General features: G+C 39.7%; 2 protein-coding genes across 4 annotated transcripts in view; one reads left to right on the forward strand and one right to left on the reverse strand.

The window, feature by feature from the left end:
* LOC134678315 (homeobox protein araucan-like) overlaps positions 1–17,793 on the forward strand; it is a 115,818-nt gene that overhangs the window by 63,117 nt on the left and 34,908 nt on the right. For all 3 annotated transcript variants that reach the window (XM_063536824.1, XM_063536821.1, XM_063536822.1), the window contains exon 2: positions 13,185–13,553. In XM_063536824.1, the coding sequence (XP_063392894.1) occupies positions 13,185–13,553 (369 nt within the window). The remainder of the gene's footprint in view (positions 1–13,184; positions 13,554–17,793) is intronic.
* The window catches only part of LOC134678317 (gamma-aminobutyric acid receptor subunit beta), a 555,578-nt gene continuing 555,041 nt past the window's right edge, over positions 17,257–17,793 (reverse strand). The window contains exon 11 of the mRNA XM_063536832.1: positions 17,257–17,276. The gene's annotated coding sequence lies outside the window, so the exon portion shown is untranslated. The remainder of the gene's footprint in view (positions 17,277–17,793) is intronic.

The following is a 17,793-nucleotide window of genomic DNA, read 5'->3' on the forward strand; positions in this document are numbered from 1 at the left end:
ATAGATTAAAATTTTCAACCCCTTTTTAACCCTGTTAGGGGATGAATTTTACAATACGCTGAAATTACTTTTCCTGTCTTCTAATAATATCCCTAAATACAAAGATTCAAGTCCACCACTCGAAAAAAAATTTGATATCCATACAAACTTTCAACCCCTTTTTCACCACCTTAGGGGATGAATTTTCAAAAACGCTGAAATTAGTTTTCTTGTATTTTAATAATATATCGTTTTATGAAGTTTCAAATTCCTAGCTTCAAAGAAAACTTTAACCCCATACAAACTTTCATCCCCTTTTTAACCCCCTTAGGGGTTGAATTTCTCAAAATCGCTTCTTATCTCTTGTACACTTTATAAATGCAATCTGGTGTGCAAATTTCAACTTTCTGGCTTTTGTAGTTTCGGCTCTGCGTTGATGAATCAGTCAGTCAGGACACTTGCATTTATATATATAGATAGATAAAGCTGTTTCAAAGCTTTAGTTTAAATTTATATTCTAGTAAGCCAATTTTTTTGAAATATATAGACGCGAAAATGGAAATTGGTATGGGAAGTTACCCGTTCGTGGATATTTTTTTATTTGCCGCCTTTTACTACTGTCAAAAGGTTGGCTTGCCAAAGTATTTAACTTATTACTTTAAATATTATCGCTGACCCCCTAATGTAAATTTCATCCGATAGGGTGTCGTGAAGTACGCGTTTGCGTTAAGACTAATTTTGTATGGGATTCTGAACAGCGCGCCAAGCGGGACGTGTTGGAAACTCAAAATCCCACACAAAGTGAGACTTAACGCAAACGCGTACGTCAGTCATGCTATCCAATGAAATTTACAGTAAGGGGTGATTATTTCAGGAAAATCTCGACATCAGAGGGGCTACCGCGAAAACCGAAATTCGCATTTTGTGGGGGTCTTTCTCCTTCACTCCCATGAAGGCGTAATTAGAGTGACAGAGAAAAATTCCCGCAATTCGCGAAGTTCTATTTTCGCGGCTGTAGCCCTGGTAACCCTAACGCACGTCAATAAAGTTGAGACCGTCATGCGTCGATGAACGTGATAATTTGGCCGATCACCACGTGTGTGATTAAGCTACCTATTTCATTATACTTTTATGCCTTTTTACGTGTTATTCGCAGACGGTCTAGAACGCAAAATGACTAGTGTAATATTTTGCCTATATCGCTTTTAGTCTATACATAAAATGGCTGCATCATTTTCGTCTTTTTATCTTTACGTTAGCGATGTCGACGGAGCCCCGCTATCGCGGGGCTCCTATTCAGTGCTGTTTGGCCTTCGGCCATTTGAAGATAACTAACGAACCTAACCTACCCTATTGATATACAAAAGCGGTCATTTTGCGTTCTAGACCGTTCGGAATGTAGGCTAAAAGGGTATAGGCAAAATATTACACTATTAGTCATTTTGCGTTCTAGACCGTCCGCGTCTATACCATTTTTACTAACGTCAATTTGTAGTTAACAGCCGTTTTTATTGTTCAGAAATATAAGACCTATAATGCGTTTTAGCTCTTGTAGTACATACAAAAGATAAATTATATATTACTTCCCTCTGTATGATGCGATTGATTTGCTTTATAATATAGTGTTTTAGATGCATATTTACAAGATATAGGTGCATATAACATGTTACAGGGAATTAAATCCAGCTTTGGTTGCTTTTTAGGAACTATTAAGACCATCACTGAAGCTTCAGCTCCAGTACTTAGTAATTTAAAATAATTTAATTTAATTTCATACTCGTATTACCTATTAGGTAATAACGGTAAGAATATTGTGTAGGTATCTTCCGAAACTTCCTACATTTTAGCGAATACACGATAAAATTAACACTTTGAAATATTCAGCTAATTATGAGTTACAAGTGTTACGTTTCATTAATTGCTCGGTAATTAGCAGGATTTCTGTATTGAAAAATCAAAACATAAGCAACTTAAACTAAACATAACAAATGGTTGGTAGTTTTATCACTAAAAAGCATGTGGTGAACATTACAGTAGTCCTTTTACGCGCATTGAAATGTGACTCAAAACTGAATATCACGCATGAGTTCCACCCCATAACAGTTCCAGCATGAGCCATCAAAAACTAACCAAAACCTTAAAGCGCTACGGCGAACTCATTATCATGAATTCATCCGAATATCGTGCAAACGGCAACGTTGTGTGTAAAGTGGGCCCATTTATCTGCAAATCCAGTGGGAGGTCACGGCAAAAGTCCACAGCAAAAGCCCGGGCCGGTAGCACAATTTAATTGAGTCCTGCGACCTCATAATCCGAGTCGCCGGTGCCCGCTAAATGTTATTTATACGTCCGCCATAGCCGCCAGCCCGCCGCTACCCGGTAGCGGCCTACCCGGCACCCCCCGACCTTCCACGCGTCGTCGCTTTTACTGTTTTTCTCCGTGCCCACTCTAACCCGGCAGTTAATTTGCAGTCCGATTATTGCTATTGGCTTTATGCTTGTTATTAAACTTGTCGGTAATTTAACATGGAGCACGGCTTCTAAATTGCCGTGTTTCGCCCGATTAGCTCGCGTTGCCGCAGATTGAGTTAGTGGCGATTATTCGTCGCCTTTCCATTCGATTGTCAAACCATGTACGCGACGCACACGGAGCCATCGGGACTTCACATTCGAGTGAGTTTATTTTACTTCAACACATGACTTAGTTGCGCTACACATACCTATCTGAAAAAGGCGAGTGTTCCTCCGTCACACCATCGTAAGCATTTAATTTGAACGTCATTTCTCGCGTTCTACAATAAAACACGTGCAATTCTTTGTTTTTCTGGAGAAGAATCTAGTAAATCGAGTCGTCGAGCTGCGTAATTGTTTTTAATACAATTCAACTATCGGTTTCTCCACATCAGATCGGCCAGGAATTTATTATCTAGTAAAGCTCAAGGTTTAATGTTACCACTTAACGCGATATGACTGTCATTTGCACCTAATTTGGAAGGGAAACTTAAAAAATTAAGACTCCTTCGCAATCTCAATGGCGACATTAACCGAGGCATCGCAATTTCATGGGATGAAATGGTAATTAAATGTAATAGCTGGTGACGTTTTTTATCAGTTGACTTTATTAATAACCTAGGTACTGTCGCTATTAACATACTTTAACGATCGGTCGGTTTGGAGCGTTGCAGAATTAATGCCCGATGCTGCGATTGTGCCGTGCGACCATAAATGAAGTTGCCCAGTCAGTATAAACTACTGGGAATTCGGCCATTGGAATTATCGGTGCAATCCGAGAGATAATTGAATGGACGCGTTAAATAACAATTAATTGCGGGCGCGATGGATATTTAGCGAAACGAAACGTAATATCTGGCTGTAGTTGAAATAGGTCATACATCATTGTCGCGTCGGTGGGATACTTTGTCGGCGCGACGGGTCCCGAGGCGCGCGCAACGCGCGACCGTGTCGCCGCTGTGTCGCGCCCGTCACGCGTCACGTCGCGTCGTGAGTATCGATCCGACGTGACATGACGCGGTGCGATCGATCCCGTCTCGTCCTCGTGCCGTGCCGCACGCACCTGATTACAATGTTAAACGACCCCATTTGGCTTTATATGTAAATGATGAACTATGTGATTATACCTAGGTACGTGATTTTGTAAGCTACGCATTGCTCACGACTGTGTTGCTCCGTGTATAGTTCAAGTATTTTCTGACATCTAAGTCACGGCAATGGGTTTTAGCATATCGAAAAATAAGGATGGGTAATGGTTTGGCTCGTTCTCCCGCAAATACAGTTCTGTGGTAGAATTACGTGTCGTTAACTTGTTAGATTCGTCTCAATCAAGGAAGTGACAATAATAGTACCTATCTACTTGTCTCTTAGTTGTAAAATTTAGACAGCCTGAGATCGTTAAATAATAAAATCTTCATGTAATGATATACATATCTAAAATATGCTGATTTAGGCGTTTATGAAAACTGAATTAATGTCAAAAAAGGCGCTCGCTCGGTCTAAAGCACGAACCTATGTACCTATGCGAGCGTGACGCAGACATATTTACTTATGCTTACCTATTGACTTAGTTGTGTTCCTATTGAATTTTAGTTTCTGAATCCCCACTCCCGGTTAGGATCGATCAGCTCGGCTCGCATCTCCGTGTCCCGTCTAGCACGCAAACGTCTGAAGTACGGTCGGCAATGTCAACTAATCATTAACACCCAACATTACACAACGGTGAAATACGTGCTTCTATACCTATAGGATTAACTACATTGCTCGCTTAATTCATTTTAAAGTTCCGTGCTCGACGTATGCCATAGGGACTTTAATGTTAGAAGTAAACTTAAAGTGACATTCCATTTCCAACTGCAGCTGCAATACTGTTCATTTTACTATGGAAACGCGTCGCTGTCATTGTCAATTTCCATAGTAAAATGAACAGTATTGCAGCTGCAGTTGGAAATGGAATGTCACTCTTATATCGACAAACCTTTGACAATAACAGCAAATAATAAAAATAACTCTATAAATAGGGGAAGGTCATCATCCTCAACTTTATACTATATAAGGGTAGGGATGAATGTGGACCCGCCTTTGTTTTATATGAATGTAACCATGAAATACGTGTTTTTTGAATAAATTATATATATGTTTATTTTCATAGTCGGTCATCAACTGGTGTCAATCCAATTCTGCTGACGCTACGCAGAGCCACGTCGGCGTCGCAACGGCGTGGGCCGTGACGCGAGACAATCCTGTGTTTCGAGCACAAGGACTAAAGTACTCACACTTTCTTTTTGCCCTATAAAACTGTGAAAGCCTGAAGCAATAGAGTTTAAAATCGAAACAAAAACACTTATGTGTTACTAATGGGGTACTGGGTAGGATATGGCTCAGTCTATGTCATGTGCTGAATCAGCAGCGGAAAACACAAAGTGGAATCACACACTTTTGCTGAATATGAACATTTTAAGAGCCCTTTAACGTGCACACTAGCGCCACAGCTAAATAATCGTGATTATTTCAATTTGACGAAAGATATTGAAAAAAGGGGGCCGCTGCGTACTGTATTGTGTATTTATGTATCATTTGAATACATCAGACTATAGTTTTTATGTTGCTGGATTCGTCAATCTATGCGTCCAAAGTTAAAACGGCCGTTTTTGTTTTGAGTTCCTAGATCGACGAAACCAGCAACATAAAATGTAGCGGCCCCCTTTTTTCCATATCTTTCGTTAAATTTAAATAATCACGATTATTTAGCTGTGGCGCTAGTGTGCACGTTGAAGGGCTCTTAATACCCCCATAGTCCCATAAAGATTGAAGGTTAAGACGAAAGTGGAGGATCCGCGCGAAATCGCCTTTTCATAACAAACGTAGTCCTCATTTTTCTCTCTGGATATTAACAATATTAACATGATTAAAAATATTTTGACACAATTTTTTGTTATCAACCACAGCTATGCACCTATTGCACTTACGTTAGATTTTTTTCGAATTTTTAATTATTATAAGATTCAGGAGTTACTTCTACATTTCCCTACCGCTCGGATGAAAAGCCAAAGTTGCAGGAAATGAGTTATAACAATTATCACAATTTCTTCTTGAATGCTGAAATTCCAGCCAGACATGTAAAGAACTGAATTTGTATATATTGACATCTTATGTATAACTATAATATTCGTTAAAGTCGACGTACAGTGACTGATCGAGGCGAGATTGTAATTTGTCGGTTAGCAAATAAATATTATATCTACCCGAAAATTACTATCTAAAATTAATACTATACCTCATTAAAAACTAAAATTAAAAACTAAACTAATCTAAATTAAAATAAATCTAAAAAAGGCCCCCGCGGCATTGTGCCAAAGATGCTGGCAGCATTCCCTCGCTGAATCGCAATACTGATGCGCTGCGAAAGACAGCTGCCAGCTCTCTGGTCACCGGTGGTATTGACCAGCTTTTTGCACAGTTCTTGTATAACTCGTGTTTTAACAAATAAACGATTATCTCATCTTATCTTCTTATGTTAGACATTCTTGGTTTTAGTATAGGTTCAAGGCTCAATGCCACCTTCATAAGAAAAGAAACGCTGTTAATTCATTTCCTTATTCCTGCTCCGTGAGTGTAGGAGTGTTGAAGTGATCCCATTTTTTCGCAGACATAGACAAAGACAGATCAGAATAATAGCTTAGGATGGTAAATAAGGTGACAGCGACCGCGTAGAGACTGCAGCAGTAATACCGCAACAGTAATGCGGCTGCAGTTGCCATCTAAATGTCATATTTATGGTAACATTCCATTTCTAACCGCAGCTGCACTACCGGTACTGAACGCGTCGCTGTCATTGTCAATTTCCAAAGTAAAATGAACAGTAATGCAGCTGTCGTTGGAAATGGACTGTCACCTTTAGTGTTCTCTTTGTAAATACTGTTGCTTAGCTTAGCATGTGCATAAAACATGTAGGAAATTTCGTGTTTTGGCGGGAAATTTAGGAAAAGCAAAATTCTATAACGATTGAGTTGTTTCTTCCTGGCAATTTTCATTTATTTCCGATTTGTAATATCAACTTTTAAATATGTACTTTTCATAAATTTTACTGCAAGATACTTTTAGTACTTATCGTTTTCAAGTAAAAGTGCATTTAATCTTACATCGACGGTGAGTAGTAAATACAAAATAATTTATAGCTCAGCCTAGAGCTTAAATGGTTCACGCAGATTGAAAACTGCAAATTCACGACGCTATAAACGAACTTGGATTTGTTTCTAGTGGTGTCGCTGTCTTTTATTACTCTGTTAACGTAGTATCATCCGATGCGTCTATACTAAAACATATCTTATTTACCGTGGTGCTTATGTCACGAGTTACCTCTATTTGTACTAAAGGAGTGGTAAGAACGTCATATGCGCCCGTATCGTTAAAGTCCTATTTGGTTTGGATGTGGGTTCGTGAAGACGACAAGGATTTATATTTATGATAGGTGTAATAACGCCGACGGAAACCTGACGATGGAACCTCCCTTTGTGTATTCAAGAATGATCTTGATGCATTAACACTTGTTTAATGTGGAGGGATTCCGGTCAAATTTATGTTCCTTATACCAGGCGTGTCTCACTCCGCGATTTCGTCGCTTTGCTACAGGTAGCTAAAAGTACAGTATCCGTTTGACCCCAATTTTGTGGTTTGCCATAAGCCATAATCCAAGCGTGGCGCTACCGCCACCTAGCGGCCATATCTGTGCTGATCGTGACAGACGAGTGAGTCTTCTGTACCTAGTACTATTATTTATTCTGTGCTTATACAGTCAAACATAAGAGTCAATAGAGATTTAATTTGTAAACACACACATTTTTGGCAACGATGCCTTCGCTACCGTTCACGCGTGGATCGTGTACGTTATCTGAATTTGATCAACATTCAAATTTATCTAAACAACAGTTTACGACAAGTCGTTAATCTAGGATAATGTATGTATGCAATAAGTATCTAATCAATATACTATGGACTTATATTAATATTAGCCCAGGAGTGGGACATACTAACAGGCTAAATAAAAATATCATAAATCTTCTTAAAGAGAACAGTTTTTAAAAATAGGCTCGCTTGTCAACGAAACATTGCTTTATAGGTACAAGGTATAACACTAGTCGGTTTTATTTAAACTTTGATATAGGTATGTAATTTCCATATCCATATTGATTTAAATTTGAATTCCATTGCAATTCTGTAGGTACTTACATCTGCCGCACTAAGATAAAGTGCAACAACGAATTTTGATTACCTACTCCAAATTCTACCTATGTAATGATCTTGACGAGATCAAGTTAAATATTTTTTTTTATACTAGGTTGGTGGCAAACAGGCATACAGCCCGCCTGATTGTAAGCAGTCTCCGTAGCCTATGCACGCCTCCAATTCCAAAGATGTTACATGCGCGTCGCCGACTCTCGCACCCTCGTTGAGCTCCCTGGCAACCTTACTCAACGACGGAACACAACACTAAAATTAAAATAATTAAAGAATAATTCAATAATATTATTAAAGTAGATACAAATTAATTATTGCTTAGTGCGGCAGACATATCTACTTAGGGCGCTTTATAAATTTTAATGGCAGATTAGCATTAATTAACGTTTGATATGACATGAAGAAATGGTGTGAATCATGAATCAATATGTTAGAGAAAAACCGACATTACGATCATGTTCCGCATAATTGAAGTTAAATAAGCAAGTGAGTTGCCGCCTCGGCCTGACTAAATTAATACACGACTCCCGTTCGTCAAGCCAAAAGAGAGCAAGAGTGGCGTTTACTGCCCAATCATTATAATGATCGGTTATCGATTTGTATGGCGTGCCTCTCTAAAGGACCAAAATTTGTGCGCCCGATTACCTGCCCGCGGCGGCTCCGTAATCTATGCCTACCGTCGTCACGATATCATCGACTTATCTCGTTCCCTCTTATAATTTTGGAAAATTCATATAATAACATCTGATAACAATCTAATTATTATAATGTCCTCTTTAACATATCCCGTTGGAAGCGAAATTGGAGCGGCCGGTTTTCGAGCCGGGATAATGCCTTTGCTAATGCAATGGAAATTATGAGATCATCTTTATGCCTTTAACTGTGCTTTTAAAATAAACACATTACTACGCCTTTACTGTCCGCTGGTCGGTTTTATGATGGCGCATTCCGACTCTGGAACGGGCTTTATATTCAAATGCGGATACCAAATTACAGGTAGCTAATGTTTTTCAATTACGATCTCCAAGTTTTAATAAAGGTTTGCGAGTATTTTTTACGCACACTATTAAAGTGGCAATTACACTGGCACTGATAATGCCTATCTAATAAGAATCGGAATTTCTTGATTGTTTCAAACTGCGATGTTGAAATAAGGAGTAATAAAAATAGAACGTAATATAAAATTGATGGTGTGATTTAGACAGAGTTGTAGCTGTCTATAGATCGCACTATGACAGTGGACGGGGAGTTAGGCAAGGGGACGGCGGCCGTTGTCCGAAACTCATCAAATATTGATAGCGGACTGAAAGCGTACAGACTGTACCTGTGATGTAGCGAGCCATCCAATTCGAAAGATTTACCTACTAGACGAATACCAAATGAGGCCACGCCCTCGGCAGTGGCTGTGCAAAGAAAACAGCTCGCAGCTTCGGCTTCGACAAGTGTTACTTTACTATCTCTATAGGTAGTTGTTGAGTTATGAACGTTATATACAATGTTAATAGGTTATTTTCAATTTTAAAGGAAGTTATGGAGAATTAATATTTTTTTTTAATATTGATATAAAATCAACATAGTTATTTTTGCAATTCACTGTTTGTCGAGAACTAATCTGAGTTTTCATATGTTATTTATACTTTTTATAGATTTTGTCTATGTTTTTAAGGTATTTTGTTTTTACCTTTTGTTTTACGAGTTGTCATTAAATGCTGTTTGAAAGCCCAGCTTTTTCGTTTGCTCCCGAATTTTAGCTATCGAAGTGTAAATTGTCCTGGATTCCGGGACACTGTTACAATCACGAATAGAATATAAATAAATTAAATTTAGTACGTTTCAACACATTTTGTTTCAGATTTTCTAATCAAAAATACATAACAGTGCAATCCCTTCCACGTACATATATTTGTACACATTTGTTTTTTACATACCTATCGCCTAATTAATTTGAGAACGTTTAACAAACAAGGAAATTGCCGCACACTTTCAATCAAATAAATAAAATCAGTACAAACATAGGTACGTCGTTGCACAAGAGTAAAACACGCTTCACGAGTAGCTACAATGTTTTTCTCAATAGGTATACCTTTTTATCTTTTTACCGAAATACTTTTTCCGATCGAAACTTACATATACGATACGAGTATGAGCACGTTATCACAAAGCAAACAAAATCTGCCCTTTCCTGTCCACATGACAAAGTGCTTCGCCTTGCGTTGATTAAAGGCCCCAAAACTCTGCAGGGACGAAAGCTGACACTCACTTTTCCAACAGAAATATCTTCACCAACCCCATTTCAAACTATCCTCCCACATAAAACATTATTAATCCTCACGAAGAGCCCCTCTCTTTGCTGAACACTCTTCATTTGACAGATTGGTCTGAATTACTAAAGCTTTTTTTTTAATTTAAGGGCAATAGAAATCGCAGGATTCGTTACGAAGTGTTTGCACTGTCATCTAACTGGGATAGCTTTACGTCCAAGTAGTTTTTATTAGAAGTTTTGTTGACCTAGGCGGCGGAGCGAGCGCCCCTTGGTACACATTGATATAATATCGCTTATATTTGATTTGATCAACCCTCAGCACTGTTGGTTACAGATGCTTTGTTATTGTTATAGATTTCCTCTCAGTTTGATTGCTCTTTAATAGATATTATTGCGCAATGGTGCTTGCGATCGGTTGCTATTCGATAAAATGTAATGCAGTTTTCATTATAATATATGTAAGCTAGACATCGCGTGTTATAATCTACGTTATCTGACGTCTAATCGCTTAACGCAGTTGAGTGTAAAGAACATTTTCTCACATAGCTTGAGACAGCATTAATGTGAATGCCTGGTAAAAAGTTAAAACAACATTTTTTGCTTTCCTATAGTTACCCTAAGTACCATCGTACCGTATCACATGTCATTAGCGTACTAAACATGTATAAGTGCATATACAGGTACTGATAGCGTTGTAATGGTTCCGACAAAGCTTTTCAATAGCTAGACGTACCTCGGCAAATTGTCAGTGTCACACAGATAGCGGGGGTATCAAACAAAGACAATCATGTATTAATAATAATGTTGGAACGCGATATCTAGCTCACGATAGGCGGACAAAATCTGATTTCACACTACATGAAACATACATTTTCCGTGGTGTTTCAGTGGTCGTGATAGAGGTCGGTTTCGATTGGTAGTGTGATACCTAAACTCTAACAAGGCTGCTCCTACTTCGCCCTCGCTCGGTTCGGACTCGTCCAGGGGGGGTGGGGAGCGGCAGATATGCCGATTAGACTTGTATAGTTGTAAATATCAGTGTCGCGGCTATAATGACACATAGTGAACACGTTATCGTTGGATATAACTAATTACAGGAACGCACGCGATGCGATAGCGATGTTTACACAAACGGGGCCGGGTCTTTGTAATCGTAGCCTCGCGTCGAATGATGCGCGTCGCTGCGCAAGCTCGGGTTACCCGCTCTGACAAACTTACATGTGCTGGGTGGTAATTGGCTGGTTTAAGGGTCGACTCCAGAAAAAGGCACGACCAAATAAAACTATGCTATGTCAAACTTGAGCAAATGGTTCTTCTAAATAAACGTAAGCGGTGCTAGTTAGGCGACATAGTTGTTACTCGTAATAGAGCATGGAATTGTTCAAAATATACTAAAACATACACAACTTGTCAAATAGAAAAGGGCGCGAATTTCAAATTTTCTATGAAAAGTCAACTCTAAGCGCCCACATTTTTAATATTTTCCGCCTAACATATACATAAATCTACCTGGCAATAATAAGAATTTAGATCTAAAGTCTGTAAAAAAACAAGTAGAAACGTATGGAAATCTAATGGCTGCTCTACACGATGGGCCAGCGCCGACCACTAAAAGGGACGCAGCCATGCGGTAGAATGAGATAGCAATATCACTTGCTCCCTCTAACGCATAAATGCGTCCCTTGGATTGGCGCCGTTGGCCCATCGTGTAGAGGAGCCATAAAAAAACCTCGTATCTCGTACCTACGCCAATTAATACGGCATTAGTAACGACGTTAGTAGGTAACGACGTAGAACCTAACCTATTCAGATATTGACCTTCTCAACTAAGATATTGACGCTAGCTGTACAAAACAAAGTGCCCTTTAAAGTCTTCTCGCTCTGTTTAAAGAAAACAAGCTGGAGGCCCTCATGTTAGTGGTTGAAGTGGGGTCCAATGTGTGCATAGTATCTTATGCTATTATTTCTGAGTCAAGCTCGCTCTATTGACCAAAATCTGTTGACGTCCTCTAGAGCTCTCGGCCTTTAATCTTTTGCCGACCGAGATTTGTATTTAAACGGGGTAAGTGTGTGTTCTGTGTGCTGGGACATCAGTTAATATAATTAGGTACTTTCCTAACCTATTTGTGGCTGTACTTGTGGCCTGGAACTTCAACGTATAGGGCTTATGTGGCTTTAAGGAATTAATAGTCGCCACGCTTACAAATGAGGTTCTCACAATACATTATAGGATTTACAAAGTACAAACAAGTAATTATACATTTGGTAATCAAGCAAACACGTATACTTGTCTAGAAAAAGGCACATAACCTACATAAACACCTAGTGGATACGATCTACGCGATTTCCTGGATTATATATTTTGTGCCTCTTCAGGAAAATGTATTAAAATTGTTGATTGGCAAAAGATGATTACGTACTGGCGTATCGATGTAAATTTAAAGTCACCGTTAATATTAAATATGCGCAACCGACACTGTAATTTTGCCAGTTAAATGTCGAGACTCTAAATAATGTAATTAAACATTTAATTTACACTAGATAAACAATCGTTTTACTGGTGACATTTTTGTATTAATTTCACTGACCACGTTTCTGTTCTAGGAAAGGATGAGAACATTCCTACCTCATGCAGTATTTCAGTATTTTCTGCTAATAATCTTATTTCAGTCACCGCCGCTAAACATGAGGTGACAAGCCCACGTGGGCGTCAATAACATTGCCAACTGAAATTATTGACCACTGTCGCAATATATACTTGTAAATAACATACCTAAACCAGAGAGTACACTTTCAAATATCAAATATACATATATATCAATGAAAATAAAAAGTCTTCAGCATTTACTTGTATACCTAAATACATATTATAAGTATCATTTCTATACGTAGGTATCACAGGAATATTAAAAGTGTTATGGCAGTAGCAAGCTACGGAATAAAAAAAAGACTGCCAAGGTGCGTGTACATAGGTTCACGCATAATGGGGGGTTCCCTACCTTTTATATAGGGTATGAAAACAAAACTCCAGTCATTGATATCAGAATAATGTTACTAATTAAAATGGCTTTCACATAGGCACAGACAGACAAATGTCCATGACAGATTCTGTTTTTAGAAAGGAGCATCCATCGGTTTCAATACTTACAAGCTTTTTTTGAAAACTAAAGTGAGAGTATATGTTTGATTACAGTTGCTCGTGGGCAGCAGCGGGGCGGGCGCGGGCGGTGCGGCCACGTCGCCGGACGGGGGCTCCAACTCGGCGCCTCCGCTGTCGCCCGGCGGCTCCGCCGTGGCCGGCGGCGCGCTCTCCCCGGGCGCCGGCAGCCACGCCAGCACCCCCGCAGCCTCCTGCTGCGACACGCCGCGCCCCATCATCACCGACCCCGTCTCCGGCCAGACCGTCTGCTCCTGCCAGTACGACGGCGCCCGCCTCGCACTCTCCTCCTACCCCCGGCTCTCCAGCGCCGCCGTCGGCGTGTACGGCACGCCGTACCCCTCCACCGACCAGAACCCCTACCCTAGCATCGGCGTCGACAGCTCGGCATTCTACTCCCCATTGGTATGTAGTATCTCAATATTCAATATTAAGATCTTGAATTAATTTCCACTCACCGACAAGATCTTAATAAGGCAAATTTACCTTTAATAAAATCCATATCGAGTTTGCCTCGGCGCGCAGTTGTATCTAGGCGCAGCGTTAACATCGAATGTTATTCCCTGCCTATACTGTGCAAATTGTTACGAATAGGTCGTTTGCAGTTTGTCCGCATAGGAGGCCGGGTTTATCGCTCTCAGTACAACGTGTTTGGCTTTTCTGGCGAGCGAGAGGAGAGCACCAGAACCGGTCCGGACGCGCCGGGCCAGAAAACCACCGACACCTCGCAGCGCGCGTCGCCGCCCTGTCACGACACATTAATATTTAAAACTCAACGGAACCCAAAAAACAAACCGCCATTATTATACCAATTACGTTTATCTCAGTTAAGTTTTATATGACGTCTCAACTTAATGCTCAAAATGTCAAATGACTCGTTCGGTTTACTCCCTTTCATTTGAAGATTTTGAATGTCAATAAATTATATTCCGAGCCCGTTTTATTATGAAGAATGTTACGAAGCGAATCCAATTTGTGGTTGCGCAAAGAATGGCTTGCGCTACTGTTCAGTTTAACACCTTGTTTGGTGCAAGGGGGACAAATGGGCGGTCGTCGCATGCGGCGGGCATAATCCCTATAAGGGTCTATAGCCGCCCGAGGAATCGATTGTGCACTTGGAAATCGGAACTCGAAATATTTTTTAATCACTTAGAAACTGGTTGCGGATTTCACCGGGATCAATTCGAAGCGTTTTATCCGATCGACATTAGGCGGGGCGAGGCATATGTGAAATCCGTTAAACCTACAAAATCCTATTGAAGAAAAACATGATCCGATTTTTGTCAAGTGCTAAGAGGAAGTTTTGTGGCATGTAATATTGCAGTGTAGCGTTCATAACGGAAGTCTTCACCGACCATGACGCTTGGCTCCATTTAAGATTTTAGTTCACTCCTTTGTTTAGTGTTTTTCGTCGCGCTTTACATATTGCGATGATGTAGCTTTAAGGTTTTTGCAGATCGCGGCGTAGATAGGATGTTAAACCCCCAAATTATTCCAGAACTCGTACTTAAATGGAAAATAAAGAGTTCGTTCAACTCGGTAATTATAATATCATCTGACAACTCGTGTCGGTAATTGTGGACGCATCCCAAATCGCGCTTCTGATCTCTATCTGTCATTGTATTTAACGAGCCCGTAGCTACCTACGAGTTCACTGTGACCCTGCATGCATGTTTAATAACAGGTGTTTAAATGTATGTACTGTCATTGTGTGCTCTGTGCTCATACCTAACTCACGACAAGCCGAGCCTGTTCCGTGCAAGCGACAATTTAGCGAACAATGACGATGCTCTACCACAAATACGACGGTGCCTGTTTGTGGCTGCGTATGTCTAACTAGACACTTCAGCTAACATAGTCTGTAAGATCATGGGGATATGGTTTAGTTTCTATTGGATGTACATGCGATCGCATGGAAAAAATATGCAACTGCCATTTTTGTACGCTCGCGACTCCGGTGGCGCCGTCTGTGCGACCCGCTAACAATACACCCAGCGCCATCTTTTATCTATTGTGTGCTTTTGATAATCAATAAAAGCGGGTTGTTTGTGCGGTGGCGTTTAATCTGAGGTTCCAATGTTGTTGACTACGCCAGTTAAATTAACACGTTTTCCATTCTAGTTTTAATATACGGCATCATGTGCTTTTACTGTACAAAAAACTCGGTGATATTTCCCCGTAATAATAATAAAGGCTTTAACGCTTTTTTATTAAAACATTCCCTTGTAGGTGCAGCCTCGGTTAAAATGTAATATTTCTTCTTCGGTTGAGACAATCAAGTTTTATGATACGACATATAATGCTGCTCGGGTCGGCGCTCGCTGTTATCCGCAGGGCGAATAATGTTTGTTCGAGTGCGATTCTATTAAATGATCAAATGATATGATAGGACTAGGCGCGAACGCTCAAACATGAACCTAGATATATATCTTTATACCTAAGGTAGGTATCTAAATTTTACTAACATCAATATTATGTACTCGTACATAAATAAAAAAGTACGAAATTAAATCTAGTACCTATAATTTTAATTATGTATGTATACTCTGTCCCTAATTTACGTGTCATACAGACTAAACAGTAGTATAATCTCGATTTAATAAAGTTCTGGCAAATTGTTAGGAAGCTTAATATCTTTCGTCGGCATGTGCCCGCTTTATTGCGAACGGAAATCTTGGAGCACCCCATCCCCATATTGCGTTATGGCCGCCTGATAGACATATGACGGCGACATTCCAAATTAACTGCTACTCGTGAAAGCGCATCTGCCTTTTATGTTCATATACATTTTTAACTTTGAAGGCTCATTTCGATTGAGTGCCTATGCTGAGAATATATTCTAGGTAGGTACATATCTAGTATATGTTCTATTAGATATATGTATAGTTACGAGTATGTATTCGTACCTATAAATAGATGTACTTACCTACGACTACGAGGTATACTGACTATTAACTAGGTAGTAATCAAATTGTATAGAAGAGCTTTTTAAAGTAGAACTACTTGTATGGTATACTACACAGTAGGTAGATATACCTACTTATCTAATTGGTTGGATAAAATCATATATATATAAATAGCCAGAATCGTTATACTCAGTATTACCAGATGTTCGTAGAAAGTGAAGCCACACGATATATCTTACCCGACACATGGTTGAAGTGCAGTATTGAAAACTCAACTAGTTATTCTCGGATGCTGCGACTGCAACACGAGCAAAATCAAACGAGTACGATCATCGCAAGATGAAGTGTGGCGTGAAAATATTCGTCTCGCGTGAGGCATTAGTTTCAATTCAACCATTTGGCGAAACAAACCGTCCCACGTTATTAAACATGCAAAACGTCTAGGTCTCGCCCGCGGAGGTATCATCAAAGCATTAGAATTATACTTTCCTTTTGATACATTTGAATAAACGAAAACGTTTACCCGGCCCGCTTTTAACACAGATCTTAACTACAGTAAACAGATACGGTCCTCATCTAAGGGACAATTGAAAAAAAAAAGTTTCACGGCCGTTTCATTAGACATCGCGATTAAATTAAAAGTTAGATAAGCGGGGAAAAAACGAGCAACGGCCCAGGCCGACTGTAAAAACGTAACAAAATGCCAATTTAAATAAGTCACTAATCTTAAGTCAAAGAGAATAAGTTTAGAAAAAGGAGAGCAGAAATTCAATAAAGAAGGGCGATGGAGCGAGACGGGATGTGCGCGGGCGACGGGCTGGACCGAGAAGGAAAAAATAAACAAATCTGAAGAGGAATCAGGCGAATTGAGAATAGCCATTAAGGTGTTAATGAGGGTCTTATTAAGCCGTCTACTCCCCGTGGGTGGTCGGCTTGTTGGCCGCTTTGTTCATTAATCACCGCGCATTAACTCCGACCTAATTACCCGCCGTACGATATACACTTACTTACTACTATTGTCACTTTTCGACTACTGTTTTAAGTTGCTATAAAGTCGCCGTTACCGCCCCTCAGCGATAGTTTACGGCCTAATGCGCCTTGGGAGTCATTTGAATTGATACGGAGCAGACGGGTTTTTTTTATATTTAAGGTATTTTTTATTCAATGCGTGCTGTTTCAGTACTTACCTATTTTTTTAAACAGTAAAAGTTATACATATTTCCTGGCTATAATTGTAAAAAAAAAAATTGCCATAACTAAAAACGCATAATTATTCGTTTGTCACACTTTATAAACCGATTAATAACAGATTATGCTCATAATTACTGTCAGTAATGACTTAATATTTTTTTATCCTGCCTAACGAAGGTAAAGTCTACGGCTGTAGACTCAATCAATAGGTTGCAGGCAAGGCGTGTAACTATACAAATACTAAATGTCCGGATCGACGAGGCGAAGGACGACCAACAATTCGGCTGTGTAACATAAGATATTAGAAATAAATGAAAAGTGGAAAAATTAACTGTCTCATGCGGGACTCCAGTGTCCCGGGTTCGTGCCCCGCCTGAGACAGTGATTTTTTCCATTTTTAATTTAAAATAGAAATGTCTATAAATATTAAGATTTTAGGGCCCCATACATTTAGTACGACTGTAGAATTAAGGGGTTATTACACCCAATGTTGGCCGAAAGTTAATTGCAATTGACCATTAACCATTACAAATTGAACCGTAAACGGT

Source organism: Cydia fagiglandana, chromosome Z (assembly GCF_963556715.1).
Source record: "Cydia fagiglandana chromosome Z, ilCydFagi1.1, whole genome shotgun sequence".
Taxonomy (NCBI): domain Eukaryota; kingdom Metazoa; phylum Arthropoda; class Insecta; order Lepidoptera; family Tortricidae; genus Cydia; species Cydia fagiglandana.